General features: G+C 53.1%; 9 protein-coding genes across 9 annotated transcripts; 4 read left to right on the forward strand and 5 right to left on the reverse strand.

Annotated features, from left to right (window-relative positions):
- Positions 1 to 28: 28 nt before the first annotated feature.
- MRS44_002792 (uncharacterized protein) lies at positions 29 to 4,304 on the forward strand (the record flags this gene model as incomplete). The annotated part of the gene is made up of 5 exons (XM_046275226.2): positions 29 to 544; positions 591 to 617; positions 667 to 1,652; positions 1,701 to 3,450; positions 3,501 to 4,304. 5 exons carry the CDS (start codon positions 29 to 31, stop codon positions 4,302 to 4,304), a joined length of 4,083 nt encoding a protein of 1,360 aa, XP_046136902.1.
- Positions 4,305 to 4,663: 359 nt separating this feature from the next.
- On the reverse strand, positions 4,664 to 5,604 carry MRS44_002793 (uncharacterized protein; the record flags this gene model as incomplete). The annotated part of the gene is made up of 3 exons (XM_046273510.1): positions 4,664 to 5,331; positions 5,384 to 5,443; positions 5,496 to 5,604. The coding sequence occupies 3 exons, from the start codon at positions 5,602 to 5,604 to the stop codon at positions 4,664 to 4,666; spliced, it is 837 nt and encodes a 278-aa protein (XP_046136903.1).
- A 2,621-nt stretch (positions 5,605 to 8,225) lies between these two features.
- MRS44_002794 (uncharacterized protein) lies at positions 8,226 to 9,824 on the reverse strand (the record flags this gene model as incomplete). Its single annotated transcript, XM_065622957.1, has 1 exon — positions 8,226 to 9,824. The coding sequence occupies one exon, from the start codon at positions 9,822 to 9,824 to the stop codon at positions 8,226 to 8,228; it is 1,599 nt and encodes a 532-aa protein (XP_065479029.1).
- A 1,332-nt stretch (positions 9,825 to 11,156) lies between these two features.
- On the forward strand, positions 11,157 to 13,010 carry MRS44_002795 (uncharacterized protein; the record flags this gene model as incomplete). Its single annotated transcript, XM_046268197.2, has 1 exon — positions 11,157 to 13,010. One exon carries the CDS (start codon positions 11,157 to 11,159, stop codon positions 13,008 to 13,010), a length of 1,854 nt encoding a protein of 617 aa, XP_046136905.1.
- Positions 13,011 to 13,176: 166 nt separating this feature from the next.
- On the forward strand, positions 13,177 to 14,298 carry MRS44_002796 (uncharacterized protein; the record flags this gene model as incomplete). The annotated part of the gene is made up of 1 exon (XM_046280768.2): positions 13,177 to 14,298. The coding sequence occupies one exon, from the start codon at positions 13,177 to 13,179 to the stop codon at positions 14,296 to 14,298; it is 1,122 nt and encodes a 373-aa protein (XP_046136906.2).
- Positions 14,299 to 14,979: 681 nt separating this feature from the next.
- Positions 14,980 to 15,909, reverse strand: MRS44_002797 (uncharacterized protein; the record flags this gene model as incomplete). Its single annotated transcript, XM_046268196.2, has 1 exon — positions 14,980 to 15,909. One exon carries the CDS (start codon positions 15,907 to 15,909, stop codon positions 14,980 to 14,982), a length of 930 nt encoding a protein of 309 aa, XP_046136907.1.
- A 1,914-nt stretch (positions 15,910 to 17,823) lies between these two features.
- On the forward strand, positions 17,824 to 18,704 carry MRS44_002798 (uncharacterized protein; the record flags this gene model as incomplete). The annotated part of the gene is made up of 2 exons (XM_046268198.2): positions 17,824 to 18,083; positions 18,143 to 18,704. 2 exons carry the CDS (start codon positions 17,824 to 17,826, stop codon positions 18,702 to 18,704), a joined length of 822 nt encoding a protein of 273 aa, XP_046136908.1.
- Positions 18,705 to 18,998: 294 nt separating this feature from the next.
- MRS44_002799 (uncharacterized protein) lies at positions 18,999 to 19,421 on the reverse strand (the record flags this gene model as incomplete). The annotated part of the gene is made up of 2 exons (XM_046273511.1): positions 18,999 to 19,189; positions 19,244 to 19,421. 2 exons carry the CDS (start codon positions 19,419 to 19,421, stop codon positions 18,999 to 19,001), a joined length of 369 nt encoding a protein of 122 aa, XP_046136909.1.
- Positions 19,422 to 20,122: 701 nt separating this feature from the next.
- On the reverse strand, positions 20,123 to 22,138 carry MRS44_002800 (uncharacterized protein; the record flags this gene model as incomplete). The annotated part of the gene is made up of 3 exons (XM_046280769.1): positions 20,123 to 20,406; positions 20,462 to 21,437; positions 21,485 to 22,138. The coding sequence occupies 3 exons, from the start codon at positions 22,136 to 22,138 to the stop codon at positions 20,123 to 20,125; spliced, it is 1,914 nt and encodes a 637-aa protein (XP_046136910.1).
- Positions 22,139 to 22,802: the final 664 nt, after the last annotated feature.

Raw genomic sequence — 22,802 nt, forward strand, 5'->3', positions numbered from 1 at the left:
CCAGAATGACATCAATGCAAATCGCGCAATGACGGACCAGTCGCCGCAACCGAGCCACGAGCAGGAGCACGATCCTGAGGCCCAACAATCGAAGCATGACCCGGCGCGCGATGAAGCTCAGACTCCCCCAGTAGCGAAGTCGATAGCTCCCAACGACGACACGAACGAGACCAACGCCCCAGAAGATAAGGAGCAAGACTCCACGGTGGAGAAGAAGGACGATGACGCGAAGGATATCGAGACTGGGGAACCCGGGCAACTGTCCGCTGAGGATTCCAAACATGGGGGACTAAGCAAGGGTAGTCAAGAAGAGGAGGACAACGAAGATGAAGATGGGGAAGAAGACGACGATGAAGATGACCAAGACCAAGACGAGGAAGACGAAGACGATGAGGAAGACGACGAAGATGAGGACGAAGATGAGGACGACGAGGACGAGGATGATGAGCCGAGGCTCAAGTACGCCCGCTTGACCCAACATCTTGGTGGAGTATATCGAAATGGAGATGCGACGAGCGCGTTTCTCGTCGCTGGGGACAAGATGGTAGGTCTTTGGCTCTGAAACAAGATGACATGCTGACTTTACATAGATCGTTGGAACGCATAATGGCAACATCGTGAGTCGAGGCTATGCATGCCCCATGCCTACTACTAACCGTGGCCCAGCACGTCGTTCAACTCCCCATTTTCCAGTCATTAAGGGTCTACCACGCCCATTCGGCATCTGTGACTTCTATTTCAATATCTCCATATCCACCGCCATTACCGACTGAAAAGCCGGAAGGGGCACCACGACATGCAGCACCCGGCAACGCCAGCGTCTCCAGCCGTCAAACAGAGTCATCTCCGGCAGCAGCGTCCAGAAGGCCCCGCGAAGCGCCTCAAATCCCAAAGATTCCCTCAAATGACATCTTTGTCGCCACGTCTTCCATGGACGGCAACGTGTGCGTACAGTCCCTTGTCGATATGAGAGATGTCCAACTACGAAATTTCGCCCGGCCAGTTCAAGCGGTAGCTTTATCGCCAGAGTTCAGAACGGACCGAACATATCTCTCAGGAGGACTGGCTGGCCAACTCATTCTTACTGTGGGTGGTGGTCCAGGTCGAAGTACCTCGACCACGACGGGGACTGCTGCAGCCACGGCCTCTGGGTGGTTGGGCAGCATGGGCATTGGCAGCAACACTGGAAAGGATACCATCTTGCACTCTGGCGAAGGAACGATCAGTACAATCAAATGGTCCTTGTCTGGTAAATACGTTGTCTGGTTAAACGAACACGGCATCAAGATCATGCGCTCAAAGCTCCATCTCGAAAGCGCGGACACAGAGGACGCTTGGAAACGGATAGGACACATCGACCGACCACAGACAGATGAATGGGAGACCATGGCCAGTGTATGGAAAGGCCGAGTCGAATGGATCGATGAACAAGCCGTTGAACTAGACGAGTCTGATCAGGGCTCCCTGGACAAGGCCTTGTCGCCAGCTGCCGAAAAACTTAAAGAGCAAGCTGTCGTGGGCAAGAGAAGCATCGAGCGATTGCTCGTAGGCTGGGGTGGGACGATATGGATTATCCACGTCCATCCTGGTGGCGTTGGCGTCGGGCGGCACGCTGGTGAGAAGACCCTGGGACGGGCAGAGATTGTTAAGATGTGAGTTCTAGTCAGTATTTGACTACCATAAAGCTAACCGGTGGACAGACTTCGCATGGATTGCATCATTTCCGGAATTTCGTTATATACCCAAAACCTGTTGCTGGTTCTTGCGTACTGTTTACCAGATGACGACGAAGATGAAGACGAAGAGGCCGGCTCAGCATCGCCAGCCAGAAAGCACAATTCAAACCCTTCAACGGGAAGCGAGCCTTCAGGTGGCGTTCGTCATCGGCAAAATAATCAGCCTCCTGAATTGCGTCTGATCGACCTTAATTCCCAGGCCGAAGCTGACAAGGATAGTCTCAGTGTCAGTCGCTATGAGAGGCTGTCATCGGGCGACTATCACCTAGGTGTTTTGCCTGCGCGAAACGCAGCATCGGCGATTGCTTCCTCGAGAGGCGCCCTTGAGGCAATAGCGGGACTTGGTTCGGACATGTGGAACGCCGCAATTAATCCCCGAGCACTCTTCAGTTCCGGAGCCAGCATCCGGAGCAGGGAGAGCGGCGAGGACGTGGGTTCTAGTCTCAGGGCGGGAAGCACAACAGGTACTATCCGTCCTGGCTCAAGGGGTGGCGCGTCGTCATCAGTCCACTCAGGACTGGTTAAACCGGGTGTCAAGATATTCATCCACAGTCCGTATGACTGTATCCTTGCTACCAGGCGGGACTTGAGTGACCACCTGGGGTGGCTTCTGGAGCGTCAACAGTACCAGCGCGCTTGGGAGCTTCTCGACGAACATCCTGAAATCATGGCTCCAATCACTGAACGGACGAGCGATGCTGTTCCTTCCACACCGACGAGGCAACAAGGCGCCGGCGACGACTTTTACGATGACGAGTCCGCCGTTGACTCGCAGTACAGGGACATGTACTCGTCAGCCGAGCGAGAAAAACGACGAATCGGAGAAATGTGGATTCAGGAGCTCATCGAGGAAGACGACTGGGTGTCTGCTGGCAAGATCTGTGGCAAGGTGCTGAAGACACCGGACAGATGGGAGAAGTGGGTTTGGACATTCGCTGGCGCTAAAAAGTTCGATGCCATCACGAACTATATACCGACGGAGCCGATGCACCCTCGAATCCCTTCGACTATATACGAAGTCGTGCTTGGCCATTACATTCAGAATGACAAGGTGAGGTTCAGGGAGCTGCTCGACCGCTGGGCCCCTGAGCTGTTTGACATCAAGACTATCACAACGGCCCTGGAGAATCAGCTCAAGTACCGGGACGTTCGTGAAGACAGCATCGACGATGGAGAAAAGGGACGAGACTGGCGGATCGTAATGGAAAGCCTGGCCAGGCTTCATGAGGCCAACGGACGTCAACGGGAAGCATTGAAGTGCTACATCAAACTTCATGACGCCGATTCAGCATTCCGTCTGATTAGAGAAAATCACCTTGCAGAGGCAGTCGCGGACGACATTCCCAGCTTCATGGGACTCCGAGTTCCATCAGGTAAACTGGACCAGATGACAGCCGAGGAGCTTGAAGAAGCCACATCCGAAGCAGTCACCTTGCTGGTCGACGAGGCTCACCATGGTCTCCTACGCCCAGACATTGTAGTGGAACAACTACTCTCCCAGAACCTCAACCTGTACATATACTTCTACTTCCGAGGTCTATGGAGAGGTGAGGGCATCAAGGAGCACACCGGAGAGAATGTCGACCGACTGGTCATGGACAGCCAGTCCTTGGTGGACAACTTTGCTGACTTGGCGGTCCATCTTTTCGCGACATTTGACCGCAATTTACTGATGCAGTACCTCAAAACCTCTGTCTCATACACATTTGAAAAGGTGGGTTGAACATCGGGATAGGATGCTGTGCTCAAGCTAACCTGGCGTAGGCTGTCCATGAATGTGAGACGTTCTCATACTACGACGAACTGGTGTTTCTCTACTCCAAGACCGGGCAGATGAAGCGTGCCTTGTACCTCATCATTGACCGACTCAAGAACGTGCACAAGGCGATCGAGTTTGCCAAGGAACAAGATGACCCTGACCTTTGGGAAGACCTTCTCAAGTATAGTATGGACAAGCCCAGCTTTATCCGTGGCCTTTTGGAACAAGTCGGTACGGCAATCGACCCTATTACCGTGGTACGACGGATTCCGGAGGGACTGGAGATCGAAGGGCTCAGGGAGGGCCTTACACATATGATGAAGGAGCACGAGATACAATACAGCATCAGCTCGGGTGTTGCGCGTGTCCTTAGAAGCGAGGTGGCTGCAGCACAGAACGATCTTCGGGCGGGACAGCGCAAGGGCATCAAGTTCGAGGTGGTGGTCCAGGAAAGCGATCACGTCGACATCGAGGTTAAGGATGTTCCTACGGACCCGGACAACCCGGAGGAGACCAAAGCTCATCCTTCGACGGACCATGACCACCGGGTGCCGAAGCCGGGGCACTGTGCGAGATGCCACGAGCCATTTACAGAGTATGAGATGGAGACATTGGTTGGATATGCGTGTGGGCATGTGTTCCACGTGAGCCATCTCTTGGAGATGCTACACGGAGGAAAGGTAGATATCGATCTAGGAAACGGCGCTGAAGAGGGGAGTCGATATTCGGTTGGTATGAAGGTGATGAAGGCGCGGCTATTGAAGGATAAGGTGCGAGGAGGTTGCCCTGTTTGTCATGTCAAAGCGTAAGGATACCAGATGTTTTGGTTCTAGGCATTAATAGACCAAGGGCGTATGGAGTGGCGCTTGATTCATATGTTAATACTTATGACCACGGCACTCAACAAGCACATTCACAACGAAGGATGATTGAATAAACCCCGACTCAGTTCAAGAGTACCTAGGTACAAGACGTATTATGTCCCTCTCTTCCTTTTGACCAAAAACAAACACAAATGTGCCATCCTACTTCCTCCAGGTTGTGGAAACCAACCACAGACAGATCCCCTGTGAAGCCATCCAACTGGCACCGTCTACATTGTCAAACGTCGAGTAAGCAACCGAAGATGGCGTATATGGAGGCGTGGGGCGGATCTAGGGTTTGTTCCTTAGAAGGCAGCGGCAACAAGCATGACAACGACACCGAGAACCACCGCGCGGGCGGCAGGGACCATGACGACAGCGCCAGAGGCGGTGACGGTAGGAGTGCCGGTGGGAGTGTTGTCACCATCCTTACCAGTGGCCGAAGGGCTGTCGCTGCTCACAGGGAGAGTGACGGTCGGGAAGTCGGTGTCGGAGACCGAGTCAGAGCCAGGGCCAGAGCCAGAAGCGCTGCCCTCGGCGGTGACTGAAGGTCCATCGTAGTCAGTGGTGAGAGCGGTAGGGTTACCGGGCTTATCGTCGGTGCTAATGACGGATGGGACAGGAATGGGCTCTCCAGGAGCGCCAGAGGGCATGGTAGGGACGGGCTCGCCAGCGGAAGGGCTGGAAACAGGAACACCAGGCTGGCTGGGAGCACTCTCGGGAGGAGGGAGAGAGTAGTCAGGCTTGGAGCCAGTAGGGACACTGGCGTGAGGACCAGTCTCGCTGACCTCGGGGTAGCCCTCACCAGGAGAAGTCTCACCCATGCCGTTGACAGTGGTAGGCTCGCCCTCACCGGGAACGGAGAACTCGTCGGTGGCAACGGGGGGAGGGATCTGGCTGTCGGTGGACAGAACGAGGGAGCACTCAGTCTGTTGAACAATAGTGCAAACGCTCAGGGAGTAGACGACATTGCCTGGGAAGTTGTCAGAAGGAAGCAGTCAAGAGTGGAAGGGAGTGTCACATACCGTCAGCGGTGGCGACGCCATGCTGCTGGGTAACAGGCTGGTAAGTGGTGGTCTGGGCGGCTGGATACAGGTCAGCGAGGGGACGGGGAGCTTCTCTGGGATGAGAACATACACAGAGCAGCCTCGGGAAGCTCAGGAAGCTCATCGGCAACAGCACCGGTGGCGAAAGCACTGAAGACAGCGAGGGCGCTGGCGAGGGCCTTGATCGTGAAGACAGCCATCGTGACGGTGGAAGGAATCTGTTTGCGAAGTGGGTTAGCAAATGATCCGTTGCGATGGCGAGCTGCTTTTGTGAGGAGGGAGAAGAGACAGGAAGATGACGAAGGGTTGTCAAGGTCATTGTTGATCTGCGGCAGAGGCGTGGTGGAGGGTGAATGGAGAGCCAGGGGACGGACGGCGATCGGGCACACCACGAGTCCAAGCCCGATAGCACCAGAAGAAAAAAGAGATGTCGCACTCACAAATGATATCCTTGAAGATGTTGAGATTCCAAGACGGGTCGAAAGATGTTTGAGTGTCGATGTTGGAAAGCGGCGATGCACACGGGAATGTTGATGTTCGATGCGCGAAGTGAAGGGTGAAGAAGAAAAGAGGAGAAAGAAAAACAGAACCAGGCAGAAGGCCTTTTTGATAACAGCCACCGGGCAGGTAAACAATGGGAAGGCGAAAGGCGCGCGGGACCTGCAGTGCCTTGTCAGTTGCTGCCAGCTGCTCGACGGCCCAACCTAGATTTCGTTACTTGGGGCAACGACTGGTTGATATTGTAGTCAGAAGGAAAAAAAAGAATGATTGAATGAATAGGGGGGCTGAATTGAGGAATTTTGCCTGGGAAACCGGGTTCTACTTGGTGTTACTGTATTGTATTGTTGCACCGGATGCTGTGTTGAGGCATCTTCTCATGTCTGCCCCCTGAATCTAGGGGGCGAAGACATTCTGCAGGATTGAGCTGTAGAGCTGGCATTGCAGAAACATGGTTTCGGTTCCCTCTCTTCTTTTTCACAATTTGAACAAAATGCCCATGTGTTGTTCGAGTTGACCGAGCTCCTGACGCAGGTCATATCCAGGGGCTATCCAGGCAGAGACAAGGTGTTTGCTCGAGGCTCAAGAGTTTCACAGCAATGAAAGGAAACAACGCACCGTTGAGTATTTGGAGTGAAGAGTAAGCCGCCAAACAATGGAAAAGGTAGCGTACTGTCGGTATTCAAGGCAAAGTAAACCGCCGAAAAGAGAACGAGTCCAAGATGTTGTCGTCGAGTCAACGAGAAGTTCTGTCCACGTTGGGAGGATGCCGCCCTTTTCTTTTCCCCATCTCAAACTGCAATCTCCCTCCTCTGTGCACAACACACAAGCTCCGCCATGTCCCATATTCCAGGTCAACCAGCTATCATGCAGGCGTCCTTGGGTGTGCGATGCTGCGGCGGCCGTGGCACGTTGCAGCGGCAGCGGCATCTCGCATCTACGTCTCTCACAAAGAAAGTCTTTTGTATGGGATAGATTGAACATGCAAGCTATTAGTAGATCAACTCTGGGCCTCGAATCTCGTTTTTGTTGTCTTGGGCAACGTTCTCTGCTGCTGGACGACGATGCTCAGCTCAGACTCTCATCTCCCTCGAGATACGTCGTGCTCTTGTCTCTCCAACACGTGTCCGGGTAGTGCTCATGTCACTTGAAAGGGGTGAGGGGGATATTGTTGGGTTGCTCAGAGTGCGCACGCAACGAGGGACAGTCCCGTGGTGAGGCAACCCGCAACGACCCGCGAGCGGCCTAATCGAGGGTCGTCTAAGCGAGTCGGCGTTTCTGGTAGTAAAACGACATGTCTCAGGGTCCTTTGAGACGAAAGAGTCTGGATTGAGGCCCTTGACCATGTCGTGGCCCGGCCCGTAGACGTCGGGACGTTAGGCCGTGGCAGTTAGAGGAAGATTCAGCTGGCTCCCTAGTTTAATGAAGCTGCTCATTTACTAAAGTTGTATTCCCAGTAAGTGGAAAGGTCAATGAGTCTGGACCAGCGGTGCGTGATGTTGGTAGTGGACGGAATTACATTACATGGAAAGGGTAGTACACATAGCCTCACACAGCAAAGAAAAGCAATTAAGCGTTTCCTACCTATATGTACGTATACCGATAATCACAAGCAGATCAGACAATGGTTGGCTGCTAAAAAGAAGAAGTGTTACTGAGGAGGTGGATACTCAGCATTTTAGTGCAGGGTAGCCAGGCTGCATGCAAAAAGAGAAAATTGTCAAAAAGAAAGGATAGCTGGTGGATTTAAACCACCTATTTTGGACGAACAGGGAATCGAACCCTGGACCACTCCCAGATGCAGGCATCTGATGGACGAATTATGCTAAGGGAGTATTATACCACTAAACCATTCGCCCGATTGGATAACAGAAGCTTTCAAATCAGCCATCATGTTCCTGGGACGCAAGCGGTCGAGTTCATTCTAGACTGAGCTGAACATCGCACTCGTCAACTGGACGATTGAAAGGGACGTTTTGGTTAGTTTCTATATGCCTGGAGACTCTCCAGGTAGGTGCGCAAATGGCCAGTTCGAAACGGATCAAGAATCATCCTTCAAACAAAGACATGACTGCAACTCCGTGAGAACCACCCATCCCTACCTAAGCAATATAACTCTGGTTCGAGGACCATTTCCAAAAACATAGCAAGTACATGAAAAACAAAACATAGTGTTGATCTGTTCATAAGACAAAGGGCATGCCCACACGAAAGGTATCAATCCAACTCGACAAAACCAGTCCTCCCCAACCGATGGAAGCTTGGATGGCCAGCAGTTTCAGAAGCTCACTGTCAAATAACCCCCTGATATTTCTCTCTTTCATCAACCCCTTAGATGCTTGGCGTTCCCGGTCGCTATCATGACAACAGCGGCCAGAACAACAAAACACAGCACCACGATCAGTCGGCTGGTGAGGTCTGGGAGAGCCACCAGCGACACGGCCAAGCAGGCAAAACCCGCCGAGAAGCCATTTATGAGAGCCCGTAGAGGAACTTCGGGCTGGGGAGCTGCTTCATCGCGCTCCGTCTCCTCGGCGTTGTCGTCGGCAGCGCCTGGGGCATCCGCGGAAGGCTCTCGAGCCACACAAACGAGGTCGGTAGCACGCAGGAACTCGGTTTCAGGCTGAACAATGAGGTTTCGCTGAGCTAGAAAAGCTCTATAGGCTCGCTTATCATCAGCTGCCGCTGCCGGCAGCTTTTGGATGGTTCCTAGGGAGGCGAGGAGTTGCGCTAGAGATATTAGACAGCGCGGCAAGTTGGGGGTTGGGGGTTTCGTATTCTTACTGTATGCGTCAAGGACGTGCCCAATATCTCTCATCGCTCGAGCCTTGTCCCGCTTGTAAGGAGAATCTTCCGACCTTTCCTCTCTCTCAGAGCAAGGCAAATCCCGTCTGCCCTCCCTCCTCCGCGTAGCTGTGCTGAGTGCATCCAGTTCTATTAACTCATCTTCCAGCTCGACAAGTCGGTCTTGGTAAGACAAGAGAAGACGGTGGTGGAGCCACTCGAATTGCCGATATAAAGGTCGAACGCGTGGCGCAACCTGGCCTGTTATTGCTGATGCTATGCGCGCATATCCTGTCAGATCAGTGAAAGGAATATTGATATCCCCTTCGGGGCCATCCCTGTTTCCAGCTACCATGTCTTGAGCGTCCGGATACTGTGAATCGTGGAATGAAGGATGGCTGGCAAAGGCGGCGCTCAGTGTAGTAGCCTTGGGGTCTAGGTAACCGTAACCAGACGGGTATTGTTGGCTGAGGGGTCGCAGCCCGGCCTGCTGTCCAGGGGGTGGTGGATATGGGTAGGGGGGATAGGCTGGACCAGAGTAGTTTGGTCCCCAGCCAGGGTTGACGGGAGGCTGAGAGTATGGCGGTTCCAGGGGGTAGGATGCTTCTTGAGAGTATGGTTGTTCTTGGGAGTACGGTGGTTCGTTGGGGGCAGAAATAGCGGGCGATGGATACTCCAGCATTGGTGCTTGGGGGCTCCTGGACTTGCTCTTAAAATAGCTGAGCTCCTGGCTGGCAGACAGGAAACCTCCATCGTGACTAACCGAGTGTGGCTCTGACCCAGAGGAAGACAAAGCACTGAGTCGATGTGCTGCCTTGTTCTTGTGATGTTTGGGTTCCCTTGGCACCCTTTCCCTAGTGTAGCTCTTGCCTGTGGATGTGTCGTCGTTGGGTGTGAGTTGCGTAACGGCAGACCCGCTGGAGGCTGAGTTTGCATTTAGAGCACCAGTGGAAGCATAGTCCATCATGGAAGACGGGCTGGGGGAGGCTGCGTATTGGGCCACATTCAGGGCGGGTGACTGAGCAGTATTGTATTCATATCCCTCAGCTGGTGCTTCACTGAGCTTGCTCCTCTCGATCTGCGGGCTAGCAGATGAGGCCGGGGATTGTTGACGTCGAGATTCTGGAAAGCCGTCCATGGTGATCCTGTGTACTGAAACGTGGTCCGGTCCGACGGGGAGACTTTTTTACACTGTATATCCAGAAGAGGCCTTACCCTGGCTAGTTATCAATGTATCCTAGCCTATCAGTGATTGCTGTTTGACACAATATTGATGGATATAGTAGCAAGCAACGTCGCCCTGAACATCAAGTCAGTGCCCACAGAGACACCAAACATTCAAACTCTGCAAAGAAAAGTCATACTTGAGATACTTATCTCAAGCACTGTGACGATACGTTGAGACTGTGGAGGAGTCACAAGAGCGATTGACGCACCGTGCCACCATGAACTGACTCTGAGCCGGATAGGAAACACGCGAGAGGTAAACGATGGCAGTGGAAATGACCAAGATAAACAAAGGGCGATATAAAAAATGACGAGCCTGACTGAAGCTGCTTGATGTTTTCAGTAGAGAGGAAAAGCAAAGCAGATGAGAGGGTTTCAAGACTACTTGAAGCCACGGCATGCATGAGGTGCCAACAAGGGTGACATGGTCCCTGTCACCTGCCGCGTTGCCATGTCCAGGCGCTCGAGCCGGAGACTTCGGCTGACCCCTTCGGCTAATGGAGGAAAAAAAGAGACAGCAAATGGTATGAGCTGTACGTGGCGTGGTGGTGGTGAGGCAGATGCAGGCAGGGTCATGCATCCGACGACAATAATAGGAGAAGAACATCAAAAAGAAGGGCAAAAAGTGAACTCCGGTACAGGGAATCGAACCCTGGGCTCCGCGGTACTTATCCCTCAGGTTATGAGAGCGCGAAATGTTAGCCACTACACCATACCGGATGTTGCTTGATGGGAAAGGTGGTGATTCTGCAGCTCTTGAGCTCGTGGGGTCGAGATCGTGACATGTAGGTGGTGGGTGGGTGGAGTGTCACGTGGTGCCAATGGCCCGGGATGTCCCGCCCAGACACCCGAGCTTAATTGAGCTCCACCGCAGCTGCAGGAAGGAAAGTCTTGAGCTTTTGAGGCTGGAATTGAGACACCTTGGATGGCTTCCTTTCCCTTCACTTCCAAGTCAAGGCTTTACTGTGAAGACTTTGGAGTCTGAAAAATTTCCCTCTAGCAGCGGAACTTAGCTTCTACCTCCTTGTATCCCACTACAACCAACGTCCCGGTGTCCCTCCGATCCAGTTGTTGCAGCATCGACTAACTCTACGATTGTGCTTCCAATTCCCATGCGGCACCGTTCGAGTCGTACCTTATGACCTGATATCACCGGTTGTAAAGTCAATTGAACCCCTGGACTCCTAGCTACTGCTAAATATCACCAAACGCTCCCCTCAAGGCCAACTTTGTCATCCTCACCATGCCGCGCATACCAACTTCAGTCCTGGGCAAGTATCTGCTCAGCGGTCAAATCTCACGGCAAGGCTGTGTCGGTGCGCGACAGATCACGAGGCATTCGGCATTACCTTCAGCAGCCGTTTCTGTTGCAAACTCAGCCAGGCTGTTGCACGTTTCTTCCGAAACCGTCCCACCACCTCCAGCACAGCCCGTGCCTCTGCGCAAACAGCTCAAGGATGAGGCGAAAAAGGCAAAGAAGCAGGGCAAGAAGAAGTCAAAGGGTGACTCCCAGACAGTGGATGGATGGGAACTGACGGTGGGCATCGAGATCCACGCCCAGCTGAACACGGCGCGCAAGCTGTTCTCTCCCGCTGTGACCTCTTTCAACGATGAGCCCAACAGTCATGTGGCTCTTTTCGACCTTTCTATGCCAGGAAGTCAGCCATTGTTCCAGAAGGAGACTCTGATTCCTGCTCTGCGCGCCGCCCTTGCTCTAAACTGCGACATCCAGAAGCTCAGCCGGTTTGACAGGAAACATTATTTCTGGTGGGATCAACCGTCCGGATACCAGATCACTCAGTACTACGAGCCCTTCGCCAGGAATGGTCACATCACTCTCCTCGCCAGAGACGGGATTTCTCCTCAGGATGGCGAGAGCGTCACTGTCGGAATCAAGCAGGTTCAGCTTGAACAGGATACGGCCAAGACCCTTGCGCAAGCTGACAAGGTCAACTGGCTGGACTTCAACCGTGTCGGCGTCCCCCTCATTGAGATCATCACGGAGCCGGAGATGCACCACCCTCGAACTGCTGCTGTTCTTGTTCGCAAGATCCAGATGCTGCTCAACACCGTCGACGCCTGCGTCTCAGGCATGGAAACAGGAGGTCTGCGAGCAGATGTTAATGTTTCTGTGCGCAGGACCGACGGGTCTAACCCCTCTCTCGGCACAAGAACTGAGATCAAGAACCTGAGTACGATAAAGGCAGTCGAAGATGCCATCATTGCTGAACGGGACCGTCAGATCAGTGAGCTGGAAGCCGGGCGGGCTATTCCTAGCGAAACCCGCGGCTGGACTCTCGGTTCTAAGGAAACCCGACGACTGCGAGGAAAAGAAGGTGAGGTGGACTATCGCTATATGCCCGACCCTGATATCGCGCCTCTGGTTATCGGAGATGACCTTGTGGATCATTTGCGACGGTCGCTGGCTGTCTCGCCTGATTCAGAGCTGGACACGCTGATCGCGCAGTACGGCCTTACTGCTAAGGATGCGCTGTCCCTGATCAACCTGGAGAACGGCTCTCGTGTTCAGTACTTCTACAAGGTCCTCAAGTCAGTTGAGGAGAAGCTTGCGGCCGAGTTGACAGAGGCGGAGATGCCAGAATTCAAGAGCTATTCTACTCTTGTTGGCAACTGGATCATTCACGAACTTGGACGTCTTACGACATTCAAGGCTGGACCGCTCGCTGCGAGGGATCTCTCCTTCACCCCCGAAGGTGATTGCTTGCAAGTTCCGGATGCAGACCTCGCCCAGCTTCTGTACCATCTGGTGCGCAAACAGATTACTGGCAAGGTGGCAAAGGAGCTTCTCTTCGCAATCTATCTCAACGAGATTGAGGGAGGAATTACTCAGGCTATTGAGGATAATGACCTCTGGTTCAAGGAGATTGCTGAGGAGGAATATGAACAATTGGCAGATGAGGTCATGGAGGGAGAGGACAAGGTCTTGGAGGAGTTTGTCGACTACAAGCAGTTTCCACAGGGCAAGCTCATGTATCTTGTTGGCAAGATGATGCGTCTTGGACCAACAGAGCGCATCGTCCCAGCGAATGCTGAGAGGGTGATGAGGGCAAAGGTCGAGAAGCTACGAAGTGAGTGATTCAAGACGGCGGAAACGTTACAGTCGTCAATGACACAGCCCTTCTTGTTACCTAACCCCCCGCACGCCGATGATATTGGTGTCACCAAGGTGCCCATTTCAAGCTCACGAAGCGCTCGTTCCTAAAGATAGTTGGACGGCCCGATGGTGATGAAGAGGCTTTGCCATGGCATCGCTTGGTATCACCACTCGCGTCTCTTTGCGCGCCCGGGGGACAAAGGAAGCAAACACGGGGGCGTCATCATTTTCAATAAACGTGCCCTCCTCCGGCGTATTCAAGAATCAGAGTCTGACCATGGCAAGCCGCGATAACCTGGCCGCTGACGTCTTTTCCCCCGAGATTGACAAGCTCATGGCAACTGATTACCCGACGAGCCCCTTATTTGCTGCTTCTAGCAAGGGGAGACCCGTCCGATGGACGAGCAAGACCGTGACATCTAGCAATTCGATATATGTGACTGCAGCCCCAGACGATGAAGACGATCGAGACTTTCAAGGCAGTTGGCCTGTAGTGACGCTGACAACCATGATTACCGTGACCGACCCTTTCTCACAAGAACCGCTATTTCCACTGCCACCAACGAGGCTAACCACGCGAACCACAACGATGGCAGCAGAGACCACTCCAAGAAACATGTCTAGTTCAGAACCGACATTATCTGTCGAAACATCGGCCGACAGCGATGGCGGCGCGACTCCGGCATCAATAGACGACCGATCTCATGGTCTTTCTCAAGGACTTATCGCTGCCATCGCTGTCGGCACGGCCCTCGGTCTAACAGTCATGATATTGATGGCATGGATATGCATCCGGCACAGAAGAAAACAGTGCGATGAGGACAACAGCACCATCTCTCGAAACAACTCCATGCCCATCCTACGTCCGCCCTCTCTCCCGCCGCTGCCAGAGCTAAGCTCCTATGCTGAGCGGACAGATACGCCAAACGACTCCTTGCTTAGCTGTAGCATCCTCAGCGATCCGAGGGAAACACTCTCGCAGGGTGTTCGGTCCCCCACGCCCCAGCCTGCTGTGGCCGAGGTCAGAAGCTTCACCCGTACGTGGCAGAAGCCGCGAGTCTATACGGTTGGGGAACGCGGGGCTCCTGAACTGCAGGGCTCAGAACCCGTGGGTAGTCCGCTGGGGAGGAGCCACGATCCAGCGGCCATCTCGCCCGCGTCCGGAATGGACTCGACCTACGCGGGGAGCCATGTCGTGAGTCCTCTGTCGCCGCCTTCGAGATATGGCTCGTTGTCACCCTGGGACAGTGGAGGACGAGAAGAAGGTTAGGGAGAAAGATTCCGAGAAAGGTTGGAGGATTCTGAGAGACGAACGCAGGACGCAGAGATATATGATACTTGATTTCAGGGGCCGTTTCCCGGACTAGGGGTTTGGTGTCACATAGTTTTAATGGACGGATGGATGGATCAGGGGTTGAAACCCGAGGAGATTGGAAATGTGCGCAAGGGGGCATTTTGTCATTAGAATCGAGTCTGTTCGGGGTAATAGGTCGAGGTCGATCTGGAGGTCCTGGTTCCTCAAGGCCGGGCCATGTTTCGACTGCCGAGGGTTGAGCTGGGTAGATGCCTCATGAATGGTACACAGCCCATTAGAACACACGTGTCTATCTACTTCATTTCTTTTGCGTGAGGTAGTAGGAGTAGCCCTTCAGTACTTCGCTGATGGACCTGACTTAGCTTCTAAGGGCATTGGTGCCTGTGAAAGCTATCATGGTGAGGAAGGCATTCGTATCGTCCTTCTACTGAGAGCTACATGGGAGGACACACAGGAGCTTGGCGAAAGGTCTTGAAGTTTGTGTCTTGGGGATATATCTAGATAGACTGGAGAGTGGTAGGCCAGCAAGAGGGAAATCATGTGCAACTCCAAACTCCGGACGTGCTGAAACACGATGATATTGAAAATCACTGAATGCGAGGGAGAATAAGGTACGTTCTCACCAACCATACTCTTTCAAGCATCATTACCCTCACCCTTTGCTCGTGTGCTTTGCTTAGGTGTAGCAGAACCTGGGCCCACCGTGTCGTTATCATACTTTGACGGCACAAAGGCGTAGGTCAGGTTCTCCCGGTCTCTCAAGAACATATCTACCCGTTCATCCTTTGACCGTCCCTGAGCCACAGAGGTCCTCCGGGCGACTTGTTGACCAATGGCGAGGTTGGACTGGTTCGTCATCTGCACGTAGTCGGCGCCCGACTGCTCAACCCTGTTCATCTGCGCAAAGGCCCCGATCATGCACATCACGACAACCAGCGTGGCAAAGAGGCCATTGGACATGTATAAGGGGTCCTTGGGCTTGCCGTCGCGGGCGTCGTACCAACGTTCCCAGTCCTCCCAAGTGGCATTGTTGGCAGCGCTGCCGGCCTGGTGGCGCCATGCGCGGTCTGCGTTGCGGACTGTCTCGTTCAGGGTCTGTGGGCGACCGCCGCTCCAGCCCACGCCGTGGTTGTCGTAGAGCTGACGCTTAGACGGGTCGCTGAGGAGGTCGTTGGCGGCAACGATGAGACGATAGCGTTCGAGGCGAGTCGCGTGGGGGATGTGATGAAGGTCCGAGGTATGACTGTGCTTGTCGGGATGGTATAGCTTGACAAGCTGGTAGAACCGATGCTTGGTGTATGGATCGTCCGTCCTCATGGCAAAGATCTCGTAGGGGGATGGATAAGTGGTCTTGGGCCATTCGGGGACATGGTCACGATGGGAGCTGCCTCGACGGCCATGGCCAACCGTGGCATATCGTATTTGTTGATGCGCCGAAGAGGCAGTCGATGCGGCGTGTCTTGGAGGCGCCCCTCGAGATGACGTTATGGACGGCAGCGCCGGCACTGCCGTGGCAGGGAAGGGATTGCAAGAGCAGAGGAGGACGGCGGACTTGTTTAGCGGCATGGCGATTGTGATGGATGGCAGGAGCCTGTACACGGTGAGGACATGTTCAGAGCCGCGAGAAGCCAAGTTGTAGCTATCGCGGGATTGAGCATGTTGGAGAAAGAAGAAACAATGGATCAATGGGCGTCACGAGGTCAATTGGCGCATTCCCGCTCACTCACGCACTGGAAGCTCGGAGCTAGAGCGCGGACTTCCCCACATTTCCGGGGACCTCAAACAGCAAGGATCAATGCAAGTCCCGGCCGAGAATCGGCGAACTTAGTCTTATCGATAAGTCATGCTGCGCCACAGTCACGAGACCCATCAGCTGGAACTGAGCCTCTCACCGAGGTGAACGTTTCGGTGAAGAATTGTGAGATCCCTGTTGACAAGCCTTTGACCTTGGTGACATTCCACACCCTGGTGTATTTCCACGATCCATGCCATGTGGTGGCGGGCTTGGCCGATTGATGCTTGGCTGCTTTGCATGCAGAGATCCTACCATTTCGTGATTACATACCGTTCTACAATTGCTCTTTAATACAGCCTTCAGTCTCACATCACCAGAACTTGGAGGCCTACTCCCAGCGATTGCTTCACATATGCCTCTACAGACGTGGACACTGACGTAAAGATGGCCACCACCTGAATCACTCCTCAACACTCTCGGTAATTACTCTAACCATAACCGAAAGTTCCATTCAAGCGAAGCCGCGAGCATGTCTCCCGAGGACACGGACATGACAAGCGTCCTGTCCGGAAATAACGGCAGACGGGATCATCGACGCCATCGTCATCAGCGGCGCCGTGCTAGGCCCGGTGCCCCGACGTGATTAGGATAGACAGGTTTTTGTGCCTCGGGGGCACATCAAAGTTTTATGCTTCCCCTCGATGGGGAAACCGGAGAGTTCGGGATAGACAACGTGTTTGGGGAAGAAAGACTGTGAGGGGATTCGACAAGGGGTGGACGGCAGAGCATTGCCGTGACTCATGAAGATCTGCTCCAACAAGAATCTCGAGAACTTCTCTTTTTGTTGTGAGATCAACCGCGACAACTTGTGGATCAATGTAGCGGAACTCTTCCGAAGGTCCCTCCACCCACCACCGACAAGGTTCGGTCGTCATCTCCACAGCAGGCTTTTCCTGCTCTTTGAGAGTAGAGATTGCCAAGGGAGTGATTCGAGCGGTTGCCCTCTGGTTCATGCTGGTCTGTCACCCTTGTTGAGGCTGACGGCCCGCCCGGCTTGGCCAGAGCCTCATCAACCGGCCTTCTTAAAGCCGAAAGCGACCTGGGCTAACAACATCTCCAGTTAGTACGGCCCCGTTGACCTCTACAGCCGAGGTTGTCGATGGGCTGATTTCAAACCAGACCTATTCTCTTGACTCAAGTGAACAACCAACCATCGCCACACATTACCCATCACGACCCTCAACGCAACCCACGACTCAACCAGACCCCTGGATGATAGGTCCGCTCTCTCCGGACGTGCTCCATACGACGTGCCGACAGATCCAGCTTTTCAGGATTTGAGTGTCTGGCAAAGGTTCCGTCATGACCAACCAAACCTCCACATTGGGGGTCTGCCTCCTCGGCCCTTTAAGTGTCGATTATGTTAGTCCCGTGGGTCGGATACTCCAAGGAGGCAAAGGGTTGCAAGTAGTTGCCATGTTGCTCCAATCTCTTTGCTGATCCACCTTCTGATCCCCCCAGGAGATGGACAGCCGTTCTCAAGAGCCGGATGGAGTTGGATGTCCGCCCCATCGTCACGCTCAACGTGATGGGGTATGGGGTAGTCTCTGGGGTGATGCTTGGGGTTGTGAGGGGGGATATAAAGTCTATACTCTAACCCCAGAGTTGGTTGACTTGACTTGTCCCTTACCTGTCCTTCTCCTCGATATCAGAAGCTTGATACTTGCCTTGATACAGTAGACAAGATGTCTTCGAGCACCCCTTCTCCTTCCAACGGGGCGAGCACCCCTACCCATTATACCGATAAGGAGGACGATATGCATCACCACTGCGGTCACCACCACAACCATCATGTGCCTCGCACCCATATTCAGAAGCCTCACCAGTCCATGGTGTCGCAGGTCTACGACCCTCCTTTCTACAGAGTTGCCAACCCTGGTCCACTGGGTTTGATCAGTTTCGCTCTGACGACGTTTGTTCTTGGCTTGTATCAGTGCGGTGCTGGGTAAGTTGAATTGATCTGCTGCAGGTAACTAGGGGCTTTGCTAACTTCTGTGTGAATAGCCTCCCTGGATCGAACCCATTTGGCGGTGTCGGCCCTGACCAAGCCATCTTTGGACTGGCAGTCTTTTTCGGCGGCATTGCTCAGTTCTTTGCTGGCTTGATGGAATTCCGTGTCGGCAACACCTTCGGTACAACCGTCCATTGCTCATACGGCGCCTTCTGGCTTGCCTTTGCCATGTTCTTCGTGCCCGATCTCGCCATCAAGGACGCGTACAAGGGAGATGATCGCGCTTACAGCTTCGCCCTGGGAATCTTTCTCATCCTGTGGTGCTTCCTAACGCTCATCTTCTTCATCGCCGCTCTCAAGACCAACATTGCCATTCTGCTGGTGCTTGGCTTCCTGTTCCTGGCTTTCCTCTTCCTCAGCCTGGCCCAATTCCTGCAGACCAGCCACCCTGTCGCTGCTATCCGGATTAATAAAACGGGAGGAGCGTTTTCCGTCATTTGCGCGTTCGTGGCATTTTATGCTGGTTCTGCTGGTATCATGACGGAGGATACCACTTGGGTTAGGTTTCCTCTCGGCGAGATTAGCGTCCAACCCAAGAAGACAAACATTGCTTGAGCATTGGTTGGTTAATGGAAGATTATATGACTTGTGGATTGATACCCAGAGGATAGGATAATGGAATGAATGAAAATAATATCACAACAATAATGACGTAATTGTTGATGGTTCTGCTTGGCATGTCTCCACCACCAATTGACTCGTTAACACTGATGCTTGTTGAAGAGGACTCATTTAGGAATGCTTCTTGATGCTTCAATTACTTCCTCAACCGTATGATGATGATGCATGGCTTATAAAAGTACAACAGGCCATCGACACTGGCCCTCATTATCCCCAATTGCACCCTTTTTACAACTTGTTCTTGATCTCCTCGGCGGCGCCCTTCACCTTGCCCTTGGCCTCCTTGGCAGCACCCTTGGCTTCACCCTTGAGCTCGCTGGCCTTTCCCTTGGCCTCGCCTTTCAGCTCGGCAGCCTTGCCGCTGGCCTCGCTGTCCGAGATGTCCTGGGCTGTCTCCTTGACCTTGCCGGTGACGGTCTCTGTTATTGTATGTTAGCTAAGCTCATGGTGGAGTAGTGTGTGGGGGATCTGACCTCCTGCCTCGATGCCGTCGACAATCTTGTCGCTCACGACGCGGTCGACCTTCTTGGCGGCATCCTTGACAACATCGGAGGCGGTCTTTTGGGCGGCGAAGCTGGTGGTGAATGTTCGCGGCGCCTGGACGGCGATGACGCGGGGAGCGAGAGCGGCACGGCGGAGGATGAAGGACATGATGTTGGCTTTTGTTGGTGTTGTAGATGGAAGTAGGAGATTGCTTGTTTATGGTGTTAGGGGTTCAATTGGTTTAATTAAGAAACAGAGCTTCAATTGCAAGAGAAGGAAAAAGTGCTGGGCAGAGCATTGTTATATCACTGTATGACGAAGGCGGCTGTTGACCTCGTCATGACATCATGACTTAGCGGGGCAAGAGCTCCTGGGGAGAGACCCGAGGGAGGGCTTGTTGCGGCGCGACCCGACACGTGAAGAGGATGTAGCAATGATGACGCAGGGAGGCTTTTTTACAGTAAAGCTCTGCCAGGCCATCGAGAGATTCCGTGGGCGATCGTAGAAAAAAGGGGGAATGCAAAGCTGTGAGGAAGCTTGTAAGTGGAGGCTAACCTTTGGTGAGGCTGGTTGTGATGTGATTGATGGGCGTGGCTTGAGACATGGATATTTTGAATGGCGTATTTTGGATCAATTAAGGATAGTTTCTGCGTCACATGATGTTTTCCAAGTTCTCGACTGGATAAACCAACTTCTCTCGCTTGCAATTGCTCCTGCGAAGGCATCGCCAAGTGGATACCTACAGTATCATGATGCACCAAAATATTGTATCCACCAAGTCCAAGAGTACCTTGATCTAAAGACAAACAAACGTCATGACTAGTCCAATCTTATGCTTCATCAATCATAATCATAAATGCGATATCTCATCAATCATCACCTCGTCCAATTCCTTTTCCCTTTAAGCCATCATCATCAGCTCGCTGTTGCGTTGCCGCATTCTCTTCCACATCCTGACGGTCTAGATCCGCCAACTCTAGCCGAGATCCTCGAATCATGAAGCCTCCCCCGCCATTCGGCTCGGGGTCGTACTTGGCATCTTCATCTTCGCATTCTTCGTCCGCAGACGTCCCCACCCGACCGTTTATAACGTTGTCGATACGCAGACGCGGCGGGCCCGAGTTAAGCCTCAAGCCGTTCTTGGGTGGTCCAGCTGCATATGCAGTCAGCAAATAACTCGATCAGAAACAAGCCATCGGGAGACTTACAGAGCAGGAGATCAAATAGCTTCACAATGACAGGCCCCCACACCGTCACAGCAATGATCTGGCCATACGACCATCTGTTGGCCGCGAAACTCTCAGAGTTAATGACCTTGGTAAGTGAGATCATGTATAGAATATTCACAACCAGGTAAGCGACCTCAAGGATCCTCCAGAACCATCGCTTGATGAACAGTCCACGCCGCTGCTTCCCCCATCGTGGCCACCGTCCCAGCCGAAACGACCCAAACTGGACGTGCTTTGTGAGATGGTGCTTTCGCAGCGTCCAGGCGAACTGGTCCACTACCAATGCTATGATGGCCACGCTGTCGAGGATGAGAAACACCATCTTATACAGGAGAGGATGCGGGAAGAAGCTAAAGGCCTGTCCATCAATCCCTCGAGTCGCAGCGCAATACGTTCGCGGGCTCGGGTTCAGACCACATCCTTTGATCTCTTTCTGGCCTTTGAATAGGGCAAAGGCATCCTTGAAGTAGATCTTTTGCGTCGTCGCAACAATGGCGAGCAGATACTCCATAAAGAACCCCAGGAAAGTATGCCAATTCCTAATGCCTTCGTGGTGCAAGCAGACCTGGATAAGAAACATGGGCAGAACCCCATTCTGACTGACGTGATAGGCAATGGCGGCATTGACCACGATCTCGCCCCAAAATGTTCCCTCCTGCGAGTTGACAACAATGGCGAGGATGGAGGCGATCTGGACGGCAAACACGAACCAACACTGTGCCTCTTGGAACTCGACCAGCGTCGTCGCGATGGCGATACTGGTTCGTGAGAGACCGCCCGAGTCTCTCCAGATCATGCTCTCAATGCGCGTGAGACTTCGCTTTAGACGGTAAGGTTTGGGCTCCGACTGGCGCTTGTTGGGACCTTGGGTGATGCGGACCCAGAGGGTGAAGCCTTTAAGGAGGAGATAGAGCGCTGCGGCGAAGCTGACTTGCAGGACATATGAGATGAGAACCTGGAAAAGTCAGCTTCAAGACTGAGAAGAAGTTATGTTAGTCTTACACCTGGCCCAAAGATATCGGGGTTGATTTCAGCTGCCAGCTCAGGACAAAAGTCATCCATCGCATCAAATATTTCCTGGGCGCTCGACTCTCCATACGAGAGGGCGTCAATGCTGCGACTACAGGGCTTGCTCAGTCCGTCATTCTCACACGCATCCTGAGCGCAGGTGATGAGAGACTTGAGAACCGGCTTCCCGTCAAACTCGGCCAATGTGCCAGCGCCCATGATGGAGCTGGCGTTGCGCTCTGTCTCATCACTGATGTAGTATGACTTGACGTCCTGGCTCCAGTAGTTGACAGCAGCCAGGGCAGCGCAGTTGTAAAAGGTTTCCAGGGAGCTGAAGAAGAGATCAGAATTGTTGCAGGCGCGCGTGCAGTCAGAAGTGCCGTCTTCGACCTGACATCCTGAGCTGAAAAGAACAATCTCTTGGCCGCCGTCGAGATTGGTCTCAAAGAGTTCCTTGAAGGTGAGACCCGAGTCGACAGAGTCGGAACCCGAGCCAAGACCTGCAATATCTAGGAAAGGAAAGAAGTCTGATGTTCCGTCGATGCTGGAGCGGAGGAGGATGGTGAGGGTGGTTGGTGTTGGTGTTGAGGTTGAGGAGGCTGTGAGCGATGACGACAGGGGAAGAGAGGTTGATACGGTCCCAGCCATGGCGGAATTCTGTCTTGTCTTGTTCTGTCTCTCCTTGTTAAGACAGCGGCCTATCCCCCACGGACTCGACTAACAGCGACCTAAAGCCGAGTCCATTCTCATTGACACCAGGTAAGGTACTGTAATCCAAACTCTAGACTGGAAAGTTACGAATGGGGAGGAGAGGGAAAGGGGACAAAGAAACTGGGCTCAAAATCTGGGAGGCTGAGGAAATATCCAATGAAGTTTAGAGCGCTGGATCCGCAAATTACTACCTCTAGGGACCGGCGTCTCTTGGCGCCGCTTCCCCAGAAACGGCAGGGGTTTGTAGATCGTGGGAGGTGAAGTGTCTCGGCGGTTCTTGGTGATGATATCTCGGTCAAGCAGCGGTGAGAGATAAGAAGAAAGAAATAGAGTCAAATATTGAGAAATGATTCTCGTGTGTATCAATGTCTGCACCTCAACCAATGAGTGGAAACGTCTTGCGTGTTTCATGCTTAACCAACTCATCTTCTCCACCGAAACCGGCTCCATGATGCATTTGTATCATACGGTAGATGCATCCGTTGACCAAATCACAAACAACAGCAGCAGAATATCAAATCCAAAGCCAAAATATAAAGGAAAATGAATACAAATTCGTATAAGAGAGAGCTTCATCTTCACAACCTCTTATCGGCTTATC

This window comes from Fusarium solani (genome assembly GCF_023522795.1).
Source record: "Fusarium solani strain SB1 chromosome Unknown bctg00000001, whole genome shotgun sequence".
NCBI classification, from domain to species: Eukaryota; Fungi; Ascomycota; class Sordariomycetes; order Hypocreales; family Nectriaceae; genus Fusarium; species Fusarium solani.